The sequence below is a fragment of the Pongo abelii genome, chromosome 4 (assembly GCF_028885655.2).
Source record: "Pongo abelii isolate AG06213 chromosome 4, NHGRI_mPonAbe1-v2.0_pri, whole genome shotgun sequence".
Taxonomy (NCBI): Eukaryota; Metazoa; Chordata; class Mammalia; order Primates; family Hominidae; genus Pongo; species Pongo abelii.
In genome coordinates this window covers 116,765,697-116,783,776 of record NC_071989.2, presented here as the reverse complement: position 1 = coordinate 116,783,776, position 18,080 = coordinate 116,765,697, and the positions used below count along the sequence as shown (strand labels likewise).

The 18,080-nt window shown below is 39.0% G+C and overlaps 2 protein-coding genes across 28 annotated transcripts in view; both read right to left on the bottom strand.

Annotated features, from left to right (window-relative positions):
• The window catches only part of FER (FER tyrosine kinase), a 450,919-nt gene that overhangs the window by 406,725 nt on the left and 26,114 nt on the right, over positions 1–18,080 (bottom strand). The gene's annotated exons all lie outside the window — the stretch shown is intronic.
• Positions 5,207–11,580, bottom strand: LOC129059704 (small ribosomal subunit protein RACK1-like). Its single transcript, XM_054556502.2, has one exon. The coding sequence runs from the start codon at positions 6,977–6,979 to the stop codon at positions 6,491–6,493; it is 489 nt and encodes a 162-aa protein (XP_054412477.2). The 5' UTR covers positions 6,980–11,580; the 3' UTR covers positions 5,207–6,490.

Sequence of the window (18,080 nt, the reverse complement as noted above, 5' to 3'; positions counted from 1 at the left end):
AAGGGTGCCAAGTCCATTCCATTGGAAAAGAAAAGTCTTTTCAACAACTGGTTCTGGGACAACTGGATTTCCACATGCAAAACAATGAAGCAGGATGCCTTCCTTAGACCGCACACAAAACATTAACTGTAAATGGATGACATACCTAAGTATCAGAGCTAAAACTATAAAATTCTCAGAATAAAACATACAAGTAAGTTTTTGTAACCCTGGCTTAGGCAATGGTTTCTTAGATACAACAACAAAAGCACAAATGACAAAATAAAAATACATTAGTTGGATTTCATCAAAATTTAAAACTTCCATGCTTCAAAGGACACCATCAAGAAAGTGAAAAGACAACCTACAGAATGGGAGAAAATATTTACAAATCATATATATGTATATACATATATATCATATATATGTATATGCATATATATACATATATGCATATACATATATATGTGTGTATATATATATGATAAGGAACTTCTGGATGGAGGACATAAAGAATTTTTACAACTCAATAATAAGAAAAACAAACAAAAAAATGGACAAAGGATTTGAATGGACAGTTCTCTAAGAAAAATGTAGACATGTCCAATAGGCTCATGAAAAGATGTTCAATATCATTAGCTATCAGGAAAATTCAAAACAGAACTATAATGAGATAACTATTTCACACCATTAGAATATCTCTAATCAAAAAAGACAGACATATAGTTTAGCACTGAAGAGAATGGAATCTTCATCCCTTGCACATTAAATGGTGCAACCACTGGCAGAAAAGAGTTTGGCAGTTCCTGGAAAGGTAAAACATAGAGTTAGCATATGATCCAGAAATTCACCTCCCAGGTATATACCCAACCGAAATGAAAACATATGTCCATACAAAAACTTGCATATGAATATTTGAAGTAACATTATTCACAATAGCTACAAAGTAGAACCAACCCAAATATCCATCAACAAGTGAACAGATAAATAAAATGGGACAACATCCATACAATGGAATATAATTTGGCAATGAAAAGGAAGTATTGATACAGGCTACAACATGGATGAACCTTGAAAATGTTTTACTAGGTCAAAGAAACCAGACACAAAAGATCACAGGGTATGATTTCATTAATATGAAATGCTCAAAATGGGCAAATCTATAAACTAGATTACTAGTTGATCAGGGTTGGCAAATGTGGGGTGAAATTAGGAATGACTGTTAGTGGGTATTGGATTTCTTTTTGTGGTGATGAAAATGTTCTAACATTGATTGTAGTAGTGCCTGCATAACTGTGAATGTACTAAAAACAAACTGTACAGTTTCAATGGCTGAATTCTTTGGTTGTAAATAATAGTTCAAAAAAGCTGTTTAAAAAAATTACTACACCATAACTTATAATCAATCATCTAAAGATCAGTTAGCATAAGCTTCCCCAAAATATCCTGTTTATTATAAATCCTGAAAATGATGGTAGAATTTATTTTGCCCCCAGTTTCCTAGAATTTCAGGCAGTAAAATCTTTCAGAGCCAGTTAGAAGAAATGAAGTGAAACACCTTTTATCTTTCATTCTAGTTCATCCACACCAGAGGTGAATTTCTTGTTAATTCAGCTGATATCCTCTAAGCTACACAGAAAAGGAAGGGCTTTGGCTCTCTAACTTCAATAATCTTATTCGAAGACATGGTAAAAATTAGAGTTTTCCAAATAGAGAAAAAAAATCACATATGTATATGTATGTAAGAGTGTGTGTGGTGTGTATGTACATATGTATACATACAGTTTTTTAAGACGGGATCTGTCTATGTTGTCCAGGCTGGAGTGCAGTGGCTATTCAAAGGCACAATAATAGCACATTGCTGCCTCAAACTCTTGGCCTCAAGCAATCCTCCCACCTCAGCCTTCCAAGTAGCTGAAACTACAGGCACAAGCCATTGCACCCAACGAATATCTTACATTTTTTTAAAAAAACTGTATCCGATATTGTGGTTCATTTTATTCTGTAACTTGGTAAAATATCACTTCTGTTTCTAAATGCCTTGTAATAACAATGTTTACCTTTCATCAAAAATTCCTGCTGGTGGGCCATGTGTGGTGGCTCACACTGTAATCCCAGCATTTTGGGAGGCTGAGGCAGGTGGATCACTTGAGGTCACGAGTTCGAGACCAGCCTGTCCAACATGGCAAAACCCCATCTCTACTAAAAATTCAAAAATTGGCTGGGTATGGTGGCACGCACCTGTAGTCCTAACTACTTGGGAGTCTGAGACACAAGAATCACTTGAGCCTGGGAAACGGAGGTTGCAGTGAGCCAAGATTGCACTCCAGCCAGGGCAACAGAATGAGACACTGTCTTTTAAAAAAAAAGAAGAAGAAGAAAAAGAAAATTCCTGTTGGTAGATATTTCAGATATCTCCTGGGTTCTTGTTGTTGTTACTGCAAATATTACTGCAAGTTAATTAAAGCTGGAATAACCCAGAAAATTTCTTAGAAATGGCAAGATATGAATTAGGACTGAAATAATGATCATGATTTAGACTATAAAAAGTCAAATGGGAAATGTATTTCAGGAAATAGAGATGTATAGGGCAAAAAAAAAAAAAGTGAGTACGAGATACAGATAAAATAGCAAACGTCTCCAAAATTAATCTCTATGTGACAAGTAGTGGGAGATGGCATGCCAATTTATCTTCTGCTAGTCCTCTGCTCAAGAAACTAATAAAGCCCAAACTCCTTAAATTAATTTTTGTTAACACAAGGTTACAATTTTTGAAAACCAAGATCATGAATACAATAGTTTAAAAATATTAATTTGTTGGTACTAGCTGCACAAGTATGGTCAGTTTGTGAAAATTCATCAAGCTGAACACTTATGATTTGTATACTTTTCTGTGTGTATGTTATAGTTCAGTAAAAAGAAGGACAAAGAGACAAAAAGATAGATTTTGATTTGGCAGCTAATAAGACATAAGAAGCCATTATACCAATATAGCTTGAGAAATGAAGATCTAGAATTGACAATGTCAATGCGAATTAAAATGAAAGAATCTTGACCTAGTGAATGGATTTAGTGAACAAAAGAGAGACAATTCAATAAAATTTTTAAGGCTTTAGAAATAAATTATCATGAGAAATAAATTTAGAAATAAATAATTTAGAAATAAATTTAGAAATCATTTAGAAATAAATAATCAATAGAAATAAAAGAACAAGAATATGGAACTACTTCGAGTAAACTATAATCGTTTCAGCTGGAAATTTTACCTTTAGGTAAAATATTAAGGTTAAAAATCCAAATTTGAGAGTCAATTACTTAAAGGTGACAGATGAAACCAACAGACTGAATGTTGACAGAAAAGCAGAGAGTCAAGGATAAAACCCATGAGAACCTGTCAATCCAAGATTGAAAGGAGGAGAAACCAACCAGAGGATAGAAATTAAGTAAGCAAAAAGATAACAGGGGTCTGGCAGAGTCACAGGTATCAGGAGGGGAAAAAAAAAAAAAAGATATTAGTGTCGCAGGATCATTAGTGTGTTGCTTTGTCAGCCAGAAACCTCTGTAGCCAGTGGTGCCTCTGCTTGGGTTTCGCTTGTGCCCGCTGAACTCATTCCATCCACTCAGGCTGGCAGGCTGCACTCAGCTCACACTACTGGCCTGGATCCCACACATGCCAAGGGTGAGCCAGGATTGGAGCAGCAAGGTGTGTGAGTGAGCAAGCACGGGATCTGTCCACTGTGCACAACCAGGCACACCAGCTGCTGCAGGACAGGCAGCTCCAGGCAGGCACCAGCACAGGTGCTGGCTCTGTGCAAGGCTGCAGTTGGACCAGACATAGAACACATAGCTTCAGTAGCATCTGGACAGGGGGAAAACGATGGCACCAGAAAGCTCAGAGATACCAGGAACCACAGAGTCCCAAAGAGGGTGTTACAGCATGTCACAGTCCTGGCTCAGGTAGCCCCAAGGTCTGGAATCCCAGAAGGGCCACAGATCTTCTTTCTCATCGCATGCAACGTAGTGACTGGAGGGCATGTTTCTACTGTGCTTGTGTTACAGCTCTTTTTAGTCCCACCATTCAGTGGGTCCCAAGCACTTGTCCCACATCCAGAAAGAATGAGGTATGCAGACAACTGGAGAATGAGCAAGGCAGAGAGGAGCTTCATTGAGCAACAGAATAGCTCTCAGCAGACTTGAAGTGGGTAGGTCCTTTCTGCAGGCAGGTTGTCCCAATGTGTGCCCAACTCAGAAGGGAGGAGACCTGTAGTGGGCAGCTCCTTTCCACAGGCAGGTTGTCCCAACAAGCATCCAGCTCTCGGCGGAGGAGACCCATAGTGGGTAGCTCCTTTCTGCAAGCGGGTCATCTGGATTAATGTGTGTCTGGCTGAGCCTGGGATTTTTATGTGCTCAGAATCAGGGAACTGCATACTGATTCATCCATGGGCAGCCATGGTGGGCCTGGAAAAAGCACCATCAAATTTGCCAAACAGTCATCAATGAAGTTCTCACTCTGGGCCATGGACTTCACCTAGAACTGGCAGCCCAGCCCCCAGGCTTCAGGCCATCCCTGGCCTGAGGTAAAGTTTCACCAGGGACCCACCCCTTTCTGCCTAGGAACCTGTCTGCCTTTAACATGCCATCCACGGCACCCAAACTGACTGTGCCAAGAGGCACCTGCAGGCCAGTGCCAAGCTGCCCTCAGCCCCTGCGGCCCCCCTCCCATGCTTGTCGATACCCAAAGTCCAGAGGGGACTACGGTGGCAAGGGGCTGGCATGTCAGCACCACTCTGAGCATGCACATACCCGGCCGGGTTGCAACAGTGCCTGGGCTTGGCCACAACTTTGCTCTACCCTGCAGCAGGCGCCAGGAGCAGGGAGAGGCCAGGGAGCGAGAGCAGGCACTCTCAATCCTGCAGGGGCAGGGGACTTCCTGGGCCCCAAGCCGCAGCTGGGCAGCTGCAGCTGCACCCAGGAGTACAAAGCTCCTGCCTGTTCCCAGCCCCTGCTGGCTCTGCAGAGTGCACAGCCCCGATGGGTGCAGCCTGGCCACACCTCCCCAGCCACAGCTGGCATCTTCACAGCAGCTGCTCCAGATAGGCTGCCACCACCATCATTAGCAATGTCAAAAGTTAGAGGAAGATGTAAAAACTGCAAAAATCTCAGCATCAAGCAGTACTTCAAAAGCTCCTACTGACAATAGTAAAAAAAAAAAAAAAATAGTGTTTAAGAAAAAACAAAAATTTGGCCGGGCATGGTGGCTCACGCCTGTAATCCCAGCAGTTTGGGAGGCCGAGGTGGGCGGATCACGAGGTCAGGAGATCGAGACCATCCTGGCTAACACAGTGAAACCCTGTCTCCACTAAACATACAAAAAATTAGCTGGGTGTGCTAGCAGGCTCCTGTAGCCCCAGCTGCTTGGTAGGCTGAGACAGGAGAACGACTTGAACCCGGGAGGCGGAGCTTGCAGTGAGCCCCGATCGCATCACTGCACTCCAGCCTGTGTGACAGAGCAAGACTCCGTCTCAAAAAAAGAAAAAACAAAAAACAAAAATTTAAACGTATCACCAACAAATAAAGGAGTACAACCTTATTCCGTAAGTTTCACAGCATGGTTTCAGTGAGTCCAATACTACCCCAACCAGGCCAGAAGATATTCTGGCAAAGAAAAGATAACAAAATCCTGAGAATTCACACTGGATACTCCAATATGAAAAGAAGCAGGCAGAGAGTGAATAGACCAAACTAGGGAAAGTCAAGAAAATATCTAAAGAGAAAGTCCCTCTGTACCAGCATAGGGCTTTAGAAAACATAGGGAGGGCAGCACTGGCTTACAATTTTCCAGAGCTCTATGACGAACTGGTGAATGAAATTTAAGTCCAGGCATAGAGGATGTTTAATGAACTCTTTTAAAAGTGAGTAAATCTCAGGGCCTCCAACAAAGCCAAAGTCAACCCCAGCCAGTATCTCTCCACTCGTTTACCTCCACACTCACATGCCACAGAAACTGAAATTAGAAGGAAAACCCAGCTTGTGGTCCAGACAAGATGGCACAGACCATTTTTCCCAGTTAATCCCCACTAAGCACAAATATAAACAAATACTGCAAGAGACAACCAAAGAATTCTGGAAGGTGGAAAGAAGAAGGCAAACTCCTTTGTAACCCTACAAGAACAGCACAGAGGCAGGATGTCTTACGCCTACCTCACCCAAGTGAAGAAGGCCACACAGACCTGGTTTTTCCCAGCCACAGCCTAGGAGCAGAAGGCAGCCCATGTAAGCTAATTCCTCCCAGAATAGAATAGGTGTCCCTCTGACAAATATCAAGGAAGCCAGACACCACCAGCAAGAGAGATTAATTAGGAACCTCAACAAAAACAAATAGCCAGGGGAAACACTCTCCTTCACCATGAGGCCTGAGACTCCCCACTTTTTTTTTTTCCAGTTTGTTCATTTTTTAATTTCTAAAGCTCTGCCATAAACTTCTAGCAGGTGCCCATGTCACCCGCCACACTCACACCAGGTTGTCTGTGTAGCCAGCAAACAAATGACCACCAACAGACCAGGCCAGGGAGGTACACTGGGGTGGTTCTGCCTTGCTGCCAGTACTAATAACTTCTTGCTTCAGTTCATCTACGATGATATTTACCCCTAAGTCCCAGATCTTGATGCTGGGGCCCGTGGCAGCACAGAGCCAGTAGCAGTTGGGGCTGAAGCACAGGGTGTTGATAATGCCGCCACCATCTGGCATATAAAGGTGTTTGCCTTCGTTGAGATCCCATAGCATGGACTGGCCATCCTTGCCTCCAGATGCACAGAGGGATCCATCTGGAGACATAGTCACAGTGTTCAGATAACCTGTATGGCCAATGTGGTTGGTCTTCAGCTTGCAGTTAGCCAGATTCCATACCTTGACCAGCTTGTCCCAGCTACGGGAGACAGTGATAGGGTTGCTGCTGTTAGGCAAGAAGCGAACACAAGACACCCACTCTGTGACTGTCATACTAGACAGTGTATCTGCATACACCCAGGTGTTGGGAACAGGCCCCCAAATCTGGCCATAAACTGACCCCAAAACTGGCCATAAACAAAATCTCTGCAGCACTGTGATATGTTCATGATGGCCATGACGCCCATGGTGGAAGGCTGTCGGTTTACTGGAATGAGGGCAAGAAACACCTGGCCCACCTAGGGCGGGAAAACCACTTAAGGCGTTCCTGAACCACAAACTATAGCAGGAGCGATCTGTGCCTGAGGGACATGTTCCTGCTGCAGATAATTAGCCAGAGCCCATTCCTTTGTTTCAGCCCATCCCTTTGTTTCCCGTACAGAATACTTTTAGTAAATCTAAAATCTACAGAAACAATGCTTATCACTGGCTTGCTGTCAATAAATATGTGGGTAAATCTCTGTTCAGGGCTCTCAGCTCTGAAGCCTGTGAGACCCCTGATTTCCCACTCCACACATTATATTTCTGTGTGTGTGTCTTTAATTCCTCTAGCGCCGCTGGGTTAGGGTCTCCACGACCAAGCTGGTCTTGGCACCCAGGGTTTTCTATAACTTGATGGTTTTACCTCATGATCCACAGACAATCTGCTGGTTGTCAGGGGAGGCCACATTCAGCACGTCCTTGGTATGGCCCACAAATTGTCTCACGGTGATGCCCATTGTGAAATCCTAGAGGCACGGGGTTCCATCCAAGGAGCTTCAGAGGGCAATGTGACCATCTGAGGAGGTGACCAAGTCACTAAAAAGGTGGGAGTGACCACACAGAGCATGTTGTGAGATGCCATAGTTGGTATCTTCCCTGCTCAGTTTCTACATAATGGTGCTCTTGTCTTGAGAGGTGGACAGGATCTTGTCCAGGAACTGTGGAGTAGCAGTGGTCTGGTTTACCCAGCCGTTGGGGCCCTGAGGGTGCCACAAAGGGTCATCTGCTCAGTCATGATGATGGCAACTCGAGATTCCCCTTTTCCATCAAGAGAAACAAAGGCAGGCACAAAGAACCAGAGGGCCTAGTGAGGAACCGGTCAAGAACCTCAGTCTTCACAGGTCTGAAGATCTCCTTCTCTACCCACAGACATCAGAACAGGCAGTCGGAACTGGCAAGCCAAACCCAGTTTTGCTAGATATCCAGTCCTAGGAAGCCTCTTGTTCTCCACATGTCCAAGACTCTCCTCCCCTGTCCAGAGACATCAGGGTAGCAGGGAGCATGGTAAGGAAATCCCAGCCCATCCCTTCCCCAGCAATAGATATACACTAACTCAGCTTAAGAATGAATCCCTACTCCCTCAGGCAGCACCAGCAGAGACCAGTGCGAGCCCTAGTGCCACTAGATACAAGAAGCCAACCAAAACAACAGTGCAGACTCAAAATTAAACTATCATTGGAAGCACAACCCACAAAAATACAGGCTAAGACCTGCATGATAAACCTAAATAGGAAGATTGCTTGTGAAAATAAAAGGTTGAACTAGCCCTCAGAATCTCCTAACATATTAGACAAAATATTTAAGTTTCAAATGGAAATCACCTGTCACACCAAGAACCAAGAAAAATCATAACTTGAATGAGAAAAGACAATCAACCAATGCAAACACCTAGATGAATCAGATGTTGAAATTATCTGACAAGAATTTTAAAACAACCATTGTAAAAATGCTTCAACAATCAATTATAAATTCTCTTAAAACAAATGTAAAAATAGAAGATCAAAGCAAGGAAATACAAGTTATAAAAATAACCAGATGAAAATTATGTAACTAAGAAATGCAATAACAAAAGACAAGCTAGATAGGCTCAATAGTAGAGTGAAGGTGACACAGGATACAATCAATGAGCTTATGGACAGAACAACAGAATTCACCCAATCCAAACAACACAGAAAAAAATAGAAAAAATTAAGAAAGTCTCACAGACCTGTGGGACAACAACAAAAGATCCAACATTTGTATTATCCAAGTGCAAGGAGAAGAGAAAGACAGCCAGACTGAAAGATAATTCAAAGAAATATGGTCCAGCCTGCTGTAGAGCTACAGAAATCAAGACAGTGTGCTATTAGTAGAAGACAGAAAATAGATCAATGAAACAGAACAGAGAATCCAGGAATAACCAACACAAATATGTTCAACTGATTTTTGACAAAGGGCCAACAGTAATTCAATAGAAGAAGAATAGCCTTTTCAATAAACAGTACAGGGGCAATTAGGCATCTATTGGCAGAAAAGAAAAAAGAACCTTGACTGACAACTGTTACAAAATTTAACTCGGTCCTGGCACAGTGGCTCACACCTGTAATCCCAGCACTCTGGGAGGCCAAAGCAGGCATATTGCTTGAGCCCAGGAGTTCAAGATCAGCCTGGGCAACAAAGTGTGACCCCATCTCTACCAAAAAAATAAAAAGAAAACAAAAATTTAACTCAAAAGGATTATGGACTTACATGTAAACATAAAGCTGCTAACATTTAGAGAAAAAAAATACAGGAGGAAATCTTTCAGATCTAAAGCTAGGCAGAGTCCTTACATTTGACACCAAAACCACAATCCAAAAAAGAAAAAATGAATAAAATGGACCTCATCAAAAGTAAAATATTTTGCTCATGTGAACAAGATGAAAACAAGTTGCAACTTCTGGCTTCTACTGGGCATGTAAGAAACTTGGTCTATGCAGGAGGTTGAAGGGGGAGGATCACTTAAGGCCAGGAGTTTGAGTCCAGCTTGGGCAACATAGCAAAATCTCATCTCTTAAAAAAATATATATATACTTGGAAGTCACTAGGCCATCCTACCAACAAGAAAAGCTAAACAAACTGAAAAATCTACAACTCTTCTCAGATCAGTAGGAGAAATTAAGTCACACGGCAAACCACTGCCCCACAAATTGGAGAAACAGGTGACTGCAAAGAATCCCATCACACTGAAGCAGAAAACTCTGCAGGAACCAGTGCAGGGTAGGAAAAACTGAACTGTAATTGACAAACTGCTGAAGGCTCAGTGCCAACAAGTGGGAAACTTAAAAAGCCAGGGGGACTCAGTCATAGGACAGCCTTCATACTTTTATTAGTTTCACCTCCAGTAAATCAATATGGTTCTCACAGTATGTATTACAGGGTGGGGGGAAAAAAAAAAAAAACCCCTATTACTTCTGACAGAGGGAGGGAAAACAAAATTATTTTTAAATAAGCTAGAACATTCTGTTCTTAATAAGGTCTTTCCTTCAGGAAAAACTATTTAGTCAGAGCCTGCTGGGGTTTTATCAGAGCCTAACTAACTTATAGGAAGGGAAATAGGAAATACCAATTGCAGCCCATACTAGCCATGCTGTCTTACCTTGGGAGACAGGGGGATAGTGCTAACAAACATCTGTGAAGCTCACACCCAGAGACACAGAGACTCATTAAAAGACTGAGATCTAATCATTAGACTGTAGAATGCTTCCTATCCCCCAACACCTTACTGCCACTTTACTAAAGGCCTATACAGCAGCTCCTTTTACCCAAGACATCAGCTTCAGCTATCAAGAAACATTTATATGTCACACTAAAAGGCAAAAAACACAAGCTGGGCTGGGCACGGTGGCTCACGCCTGTAATCCCAGCACTTTGGGAGGCCGAGGCAGGTGGATCACCTGAGGTCAGGAGTTCAAGACCAGCCTGGCCAACATGGTGAAATGCCATCTCTACTAAAAACACAAAAATTAGCCAGGTGTGGTAAGCAGGTGCCTGTAATCCTAGCTACTTGAGAGGCTGAGGCAGGATAATCGCTTGAACCCAGGAAGCAGAGGTTGCAGTGTGCCAAGATCATACCACTGCATTCCAGCCTGGGTTACAGAGTGAGACTCCATCTCAAACAAACAAACAAACAAAAAAACACAGTCTGAAGAAAGAGAGCTAGTATAAGAACCAGACTCAGACATGGCAAATGATGTGAGAATCATCAGCTCAATTACTAAAAACAACTATGATTAATATGCTAAGGGTTCTAATGGATAAAATAGACTGCATATAAGAACAGATGGGCAATGTAAGCAGAGAAATGGAAATTCTAAGACAGAACCAAAAAGAAACACCAGAGATCAAAAACACTGTAACAGAAATGAAGAATGCCTATGTTGGGTTCAATTAAGTTGATAGGCTCAGTCTAGTAGACTGGACACAGCTGAGGAAAGAATATCTAAGGGATATCCCAATAGATACCTAAAAAAAAAACTACAAAGCAAACAGAAAAAAGACTGAAAAAATACAGAGCAGAATATACAAAAACTGTGGAACAACTAAAAAAGGTGTAACATACATGTAATGGGAATACCAAAAGAAGAATGAGAGAAAGGAACAGAAAAAATATTTGAAACAATAATAAATGACAATTTCACCAAATCAATGTCAGCACTAAACCACCAATCCAAAAAGCTCAGAAAACTCCAAACAGGATAATGATTAAAAAACAAACAACCAACAACAACAAAAAACTACACCTAGGCATATCACAATTCAAACTACAGAAAATAAAAGATAAAGAAAAAATCCTGAAAGAAGCCAGTGGAAAAAAGACATTACCTATCAAAGAGCAAAGAGAATAATCAGATTGACATTACCTCCAAAACCATATAAGCAAGAAGGGAGTGAAGTGAATTATTTAAAATCTTAAGATAAAAAGTAAAAAAAAAAAACCACTAACCTAGAATTATGTACCTTGCAAAATTATCCTTCAAAAGTGAAAGAGAAATAGTTTCTCAAACATAAAAATTGAGGGAATTTGTTGCCAGTAGATCCAACTTGCAAGAAATGTCCGAAAGAAAAGTTCTCTAGGGGAAAGAAAAATGATAGAGGTCAGAAACTGAGATCTATATAAAGAAAAGCACTGGAGATGAATAAGTGAAGGTAAGATTTAAAGAACATTTGTTTTTCTTACTCTCAATTGATCTTACACATAAGCATTTGTTCAAAATAGCAGCAACAATATATTGGATTATGTATGCTTATGTGTTTTTCTTACTCTCAGTCGATCTAACACATAAGCATTTGTTCAAAATAGCAACAATATATTTGATTATATATGCTTATGTGTGTGTATACAGATATATGCTTATGTATATTTATCTATAAGTGTAATAAATAAGAGCAATGGTACAAAGGATGGAGGTGGTAATGAGTATTTTATTATTTTGATCCTACTAAAATCCAGAACAAGGCAAGGTTGTCCCATCACCTCTCCTTCTCAACATCTTACTGGAAGTCCTAGCTAATGCAGTAAGATAAGAAGGAGACTTTAAAAGTGTACTGATCGGGAAAAATAAAATAAAACTGTGTTTGTTCACAGATGACAAGATTGACTGTGTAGAAAATCTGAAAGAACTGACCCAAAGAACTCCTTGAACTAATAAGCAATTACAGCAATGGCAGGCTTCAAGGCTAATACACAAAAGTCAATTGCTTTCCTAAATACCAGCAATGAACAAGTACAATTTGAAAGTAAAAACACAATAACATTTATATTGGTAGCCTCCAAAATGACATACTTACATATAAATCTAACAAAATATGTTCAAGATGAATATGAGAAAAACTTACACACTTTTGATTAAAGAAATCAAAGAACTAAATAAATGAAGAGATATTCCATGTTCATGGACAAGAAGAGTCAATATTGTCAAAATGTCAATTCTTCCCAATTTCATTTATAGATTCAATTTAATCCCAATCAAAATCTTACCAAGTTATTTTGTGGAGATCAGTAAATAGATTCTGGCAAAAGACCCAGAATAGCCAACACAGCATTAAAGGAAAAGAATAAAGTTGGAAGACTGATGCTGCCCAGTTTTAAGACTTACAATAAAGTTACAGTAATCAAAACAGGTGTGGCATGAGCAAAAGAACAGACAGATAGATCAATAGAACAGAACAGAGAGTACACAAATAGACCAACAAAAATACAGTCAACTGATCTTTGACAAAGAAAGCAATACAACCAAGAAAAGATCGTCTTTTCAACATATGGTGCTAGAACAATTGGACATCCACTTGCAAAAAAAAAAAAAGAGCCTAGACACAGATCTTACACACTTCACAAAAATTAACTCAAAATTAATCACAGGCCAAAATGTAAAATGCAAAAGTAAAACTCCTAGAGGACAACATAGGAGAAAATTTAGATTCCCTTGAGTTTGAACATGACTTTTGAGATTTAACACCAAAGGCACAATCTATGAAAGAAAGAATAAGCTGAACTTCATTAAAATTATATTTTCTGCTCTTTGAAACACACTGTCAAGAGAATGAAAAGACAAACCACAAACTGGGAAAATATATTTATAACAGATATTTCTGATAAAGGACCATTATCCAAAATGTACAAAGAATAATAAGAAAACAACCCAATTTAAAAATGGGCCACAGACCTTAACAAACAACTCACCAAAGAATATACACGGACAGAAAATAAGCATATGAAAAGATGCTCCACATCACATGACTTCTAGGAAATGCACATTAAAACAACATTGAGACACCACCTCACATTTATCAGAACAGCCAAAATCCAGGACACTGTTAACACTAAATGCTGGTGAGGATGTGGAGCAACAGGAACTCTCATTTATTGCTGGTAAGAATGCAAAATGGTATAGCCACTTTGGAAGACAGTTTGGCAGTTTCTCACAAAACTAAACATACTCTTACCATACAAAATGCAATCATATTAACTACGATTAAATTAAATGCCCCATAAGTCCTTGGTATGGAAAGAGTTGAAATTTTATATCCACACAAAAACCTGAACATTGAACATCAATGTTTACAGCAGATTTATTCATAATTGCCAAAACTTGGAAGCAACCAGTGTCTTTCAGTAGGTGAATAGATGAACCGTGGTAAATACAAACAATGGAATATTATTCAGCACTAAAAAGAACTGAACTATCAAGCCATGAAAAGACATGGAGAAATTTAAATGCACCTTACTAAATGAAAAAAGTCTATCAGAAAAGGCTATATGTGGCACGATTATACCTATATGACATTCTGAAAAAAGCAGTACTATGAAGACAGTTGATATGATTTGGCTCTGTGTCCCCACCCAAATCTCATTTTGTAGCTCCCATAATTCCCACGTGTTGTGGGAGGGACCCTGTGGGAGATGACTGAATCATGGGGGTGGGTCTTTCCCTTGCTATTCTCGTGATCGTGAATGGGTCTCACGAGATCTGATGGTTTTAAAAATGGGAGTTTCTCTACACAAGCTCACTCTTTGCCTGCTGCCATCCACGTAAGATGTGACTTGCTCCTCCTTGCCTTCCACCATGATTGTGAGGCCTCCCCAGTCATGTGGAACTATAAGTCCAATAAACCTCTTTCTTTTGCAAAATTCCCAGTCTCAGGTATGTCTTTATCAGCAGTGTGGAAATGGACTCATACAACAGTAAAAAGATCAGTGGTTGCCAGGGTTTAGAGGGAAGAGAGGAATGAATAGTTGGAGTACAGAGGATTTTTAGGACAGTGAAACTACCCTCTATGATGCTATAATGGTGGATACATGTCACTGTGTATTTTTCCAAACCCATAATATGTACAACACCAAGAGTGAATCCTCATGTAAACTACAGTCTTTGGGGGATAATGACATATCAGTGTAGGTTCATCAATTGTAAACAAATATACTACTCTGGTGAGAAATATTGATAACAGAGGATATGTAAGGGGTGGAAGTATGTGGGAAATCTCTGTACCTTTCTCCAAATTTTGCTGTTAAAACTGCTCTAAAAAAATTCTATTACATAAAAATAAAAATAAGAATAAGACCAGCTACAGATTGGGAGCAAATATCTGCAAGCCATATCTGCAAGCCATATATCTGACAAAGAAGTACAATTTATAACTATAAAGATCTTTCCAAATTCACCAGTTAAAAAACAACAACAATAATCCCAGGCTGGTCTCCAACTTCTGGCCCCAAGCAATCCTCCCACCTTGGCCTCCCAAAGTGCTGGGATTACAGGCATAGGCCAATACGCCTGGCATGAAGAGGTCAATAAAATGAGATTTTTAAACAGTAGTTTCTATGATTTCCTGGATAGTAAGTATAAATCAGGCAGAAACAGAATATTACACAAAAGTGCATGCATGTTATTAGCAACAGTATCTACTGTTAAAAAGTATATTTTTGAAAAGTAAAACTAGTAAAAATCCTACTAAAGTATTGACTATTTAGATTTATTTAAATCTATCTTATTTAATGTTATTTAATCTGGTATTTAGGGTTAAGTGAGTGCTTACACGTTGAGTTTTCAATGCACCATAAATAGTGATTTAAAACTTTTTTTAAAAACCATTAAAATTGCTGTTTTCTAAAATCAGAAGTTTAATTTACATAAAATAAATCTATAAATACATAGTTTTTAAACAGAAATGGAAGTTATTACAAAGCAAAATGTAAAACAGATAACTAGTTTCCTTGGAAGGATAATCGGATTCCCACAGTATTTCTTGTGAATATAAGGGTATATGCAAGTATCTGTATAAAATGTCTCCTGTTTTTCAACTTTTGCCTCCACAACTGGCAATTTTTACATTCTCCAAGTACAAAGATGGAAATATTGTTTTTATCTAACATGAAATTTAATTGGTTTTAAATATTTGCTTTTTTGTAATTAGTAATAAATTGCCTAAATTATAGGGGCAATTTATTTTTTAACAGGATTATGTTTTATGGTTGAAAATATTCATTTATTTCCTTTATTTTAACATTGATATAGAGATTCAACTATACTACTGAAAGTACACCAATTCATAAAAACCAGAAATACGTGAATAAAAACTATGTAATAGAAATAGGAAATCCTTTATTCTTCCCCCAACATATATTCTTATTAACTAGAAGGAAATTCAATACAGCTTGAATTTATAATCTTTGACTAATAAAAACCTATCAAAATTAGTTTATGGTTCAAGTTATATTATCAGAATATGTTTGTATAGTAATAAAGACTATAAAATAATTAAAGTACAAGACGAATTATCATAAGGTATTTCCTACCTTTTACATGCTTCAATACTGACAGAAGTCACAAATAGAGTGCCTGTGTTTGAATAAAATATTAAGCTGCCACAGCAAGATAGAAACAAAGTCAGAAAAAGCCACTAAGCATGCAAGTACAAACCAAAAAACTAACTTCACATGAATACAAAGTGAGGTCTTTTTTCAGAAGCACTTAAATGAACAGTCACCAAAGCTTTGCTACCAAAACAATATCATTCATTACCAATTAACATATGCTGACCTTCACTACCTATGGACATAATATTTAAAACTCCTCCTATGCTTTCTTAATTTGAAAGTGTTGGTTCTAACTCAATTTAATATAAAAGTTACATGCAAGTGAAACAGCACCTGACTGGCCAGCCTATTGGAGCAACATTAACAGATAATGATCTCCCACTGACAGAAAACAATTAATAAAAACTTTGAAAGTCTATAAACAAATGAATAACATGTTTGCTTTTAAATCAACTATTATATTTTTATTTTTAAACTACATTTGAAGTACTGATATTTAAAATTATTTAAGGAGAGCAGAATTATTAACAAAAATGTTTTCTTTAAGGTATTGATATAAATCAACAGGCATTTATTAGGGAATCATGTGACAGATAATCGTAAGGGATACAAAGATGAATAAAATCTAGATTACTGCCTTCAAACAATTTACAGTGTAGTAAAAATAACTAGACAAGTTCACAGGTAATGAGGATACAATTAATTCATTCAAAATTCATTCATGGTATTAGTACCAAAACAGACATATAGACAAATGGAACAGAACAGGGATCTCAGAAATAACACCACACATCTACAACCAATTGATCCTTGACAAACCTGACAAAAGCAAGCAATGGGGAAGGATCTCCTATTCAATAAATGGTGCTGAGAAAACTGGCTAGCCATATGCAGAAAACTGAAACTGGACCACCTCCTTACACCTTACACAAAAATTAACTCAGATGGATTGAAGACTTAAATTTAAAACCCAAAACCATAAAAATTCTAGAAGAAAACCTAGACAAAATCATTCAGGACACAGGCATGAGCAAAGACTTCATGATGAAAATACCAAAAGCAATTGCAACAAAAGCCAAAATTGACACATGGGATCTAATTAAACTAAAGAGCTTCTGCACAGTGAAAGAAACTATCATCAGGGTGAACAGGCAACCTACAGAATGGGAGAAAATTTTTGCAATCTACCCATGTGACAGAGGTCTAATATCCAAAACTTACAAGGAACTAAAACAAATTTACAAGAAAAAAAAAACACCATCTAAAAGTGGGCAAAGGATATGAACAGACACATCTCAAAAAAAGACATTTATGTAGCCAACAAACATAAAAAAAAGCTCCACTGATCGTTACAGAAATGCAAATCAAAACCACAATGAGATAACCTCTCATGCCAATCACAATGGTGATTATTAAAAAGTCAAGAAAAAATAGATGCTGGAGAGGCTGTGGAGAAATAGGAATGCTTTTACACTGTTGATGGGAATGTAAATTAGTTCAACCATTGTGGAAGACAGTACGGCAATTCCTCAAGGATCTAGAACCACAAACACAACTTGACCCAGCAATCCCATTATTGGGTCTATACCCAAAGGAACATAAATCATTCTACTATAAAGACACACACACACGTATGTTTATTGCAGCACTATTTAAAATAGCAGAGTCAGAACCAACGCAAATGCCCATCAATGATAGACTGGATAAAGAAAATGTGGTACATACATACCATGGAATACTATGCAGCCATAAAAAGGAATGAGAGCATATCTTTTGCAGGGACATGGATGAAGGTGCAAGCCATCATCCCCAGCAAACTAACACAGGAAAAGAAAACCAAACATCCCATGTTCTCACTCATAAGTGGGAGGTGAACAATCAGAACACATGGACACAGGGAGGGGAACAACACACACCAGGGTCTGTTGGGGAGGAGGTGAGGGGAGGGAACTTAGAGGATGGGTCAATAGGTGCGGCAAACCACCATGGCACACATATACCTATGTAATAAACCTGAACATTCTGCACATGTATACCAGAACTTAAAGTAAAATA

Coding starts and splice junctions, on each gene's coding strand:
- LOC129059704 (XM_054556502.2), bottom strand. CDS start 6,979: ATGACAGTCACAGAGTGGGTGTCTTGTGTTCGCTTCTTGCCTAACAGC.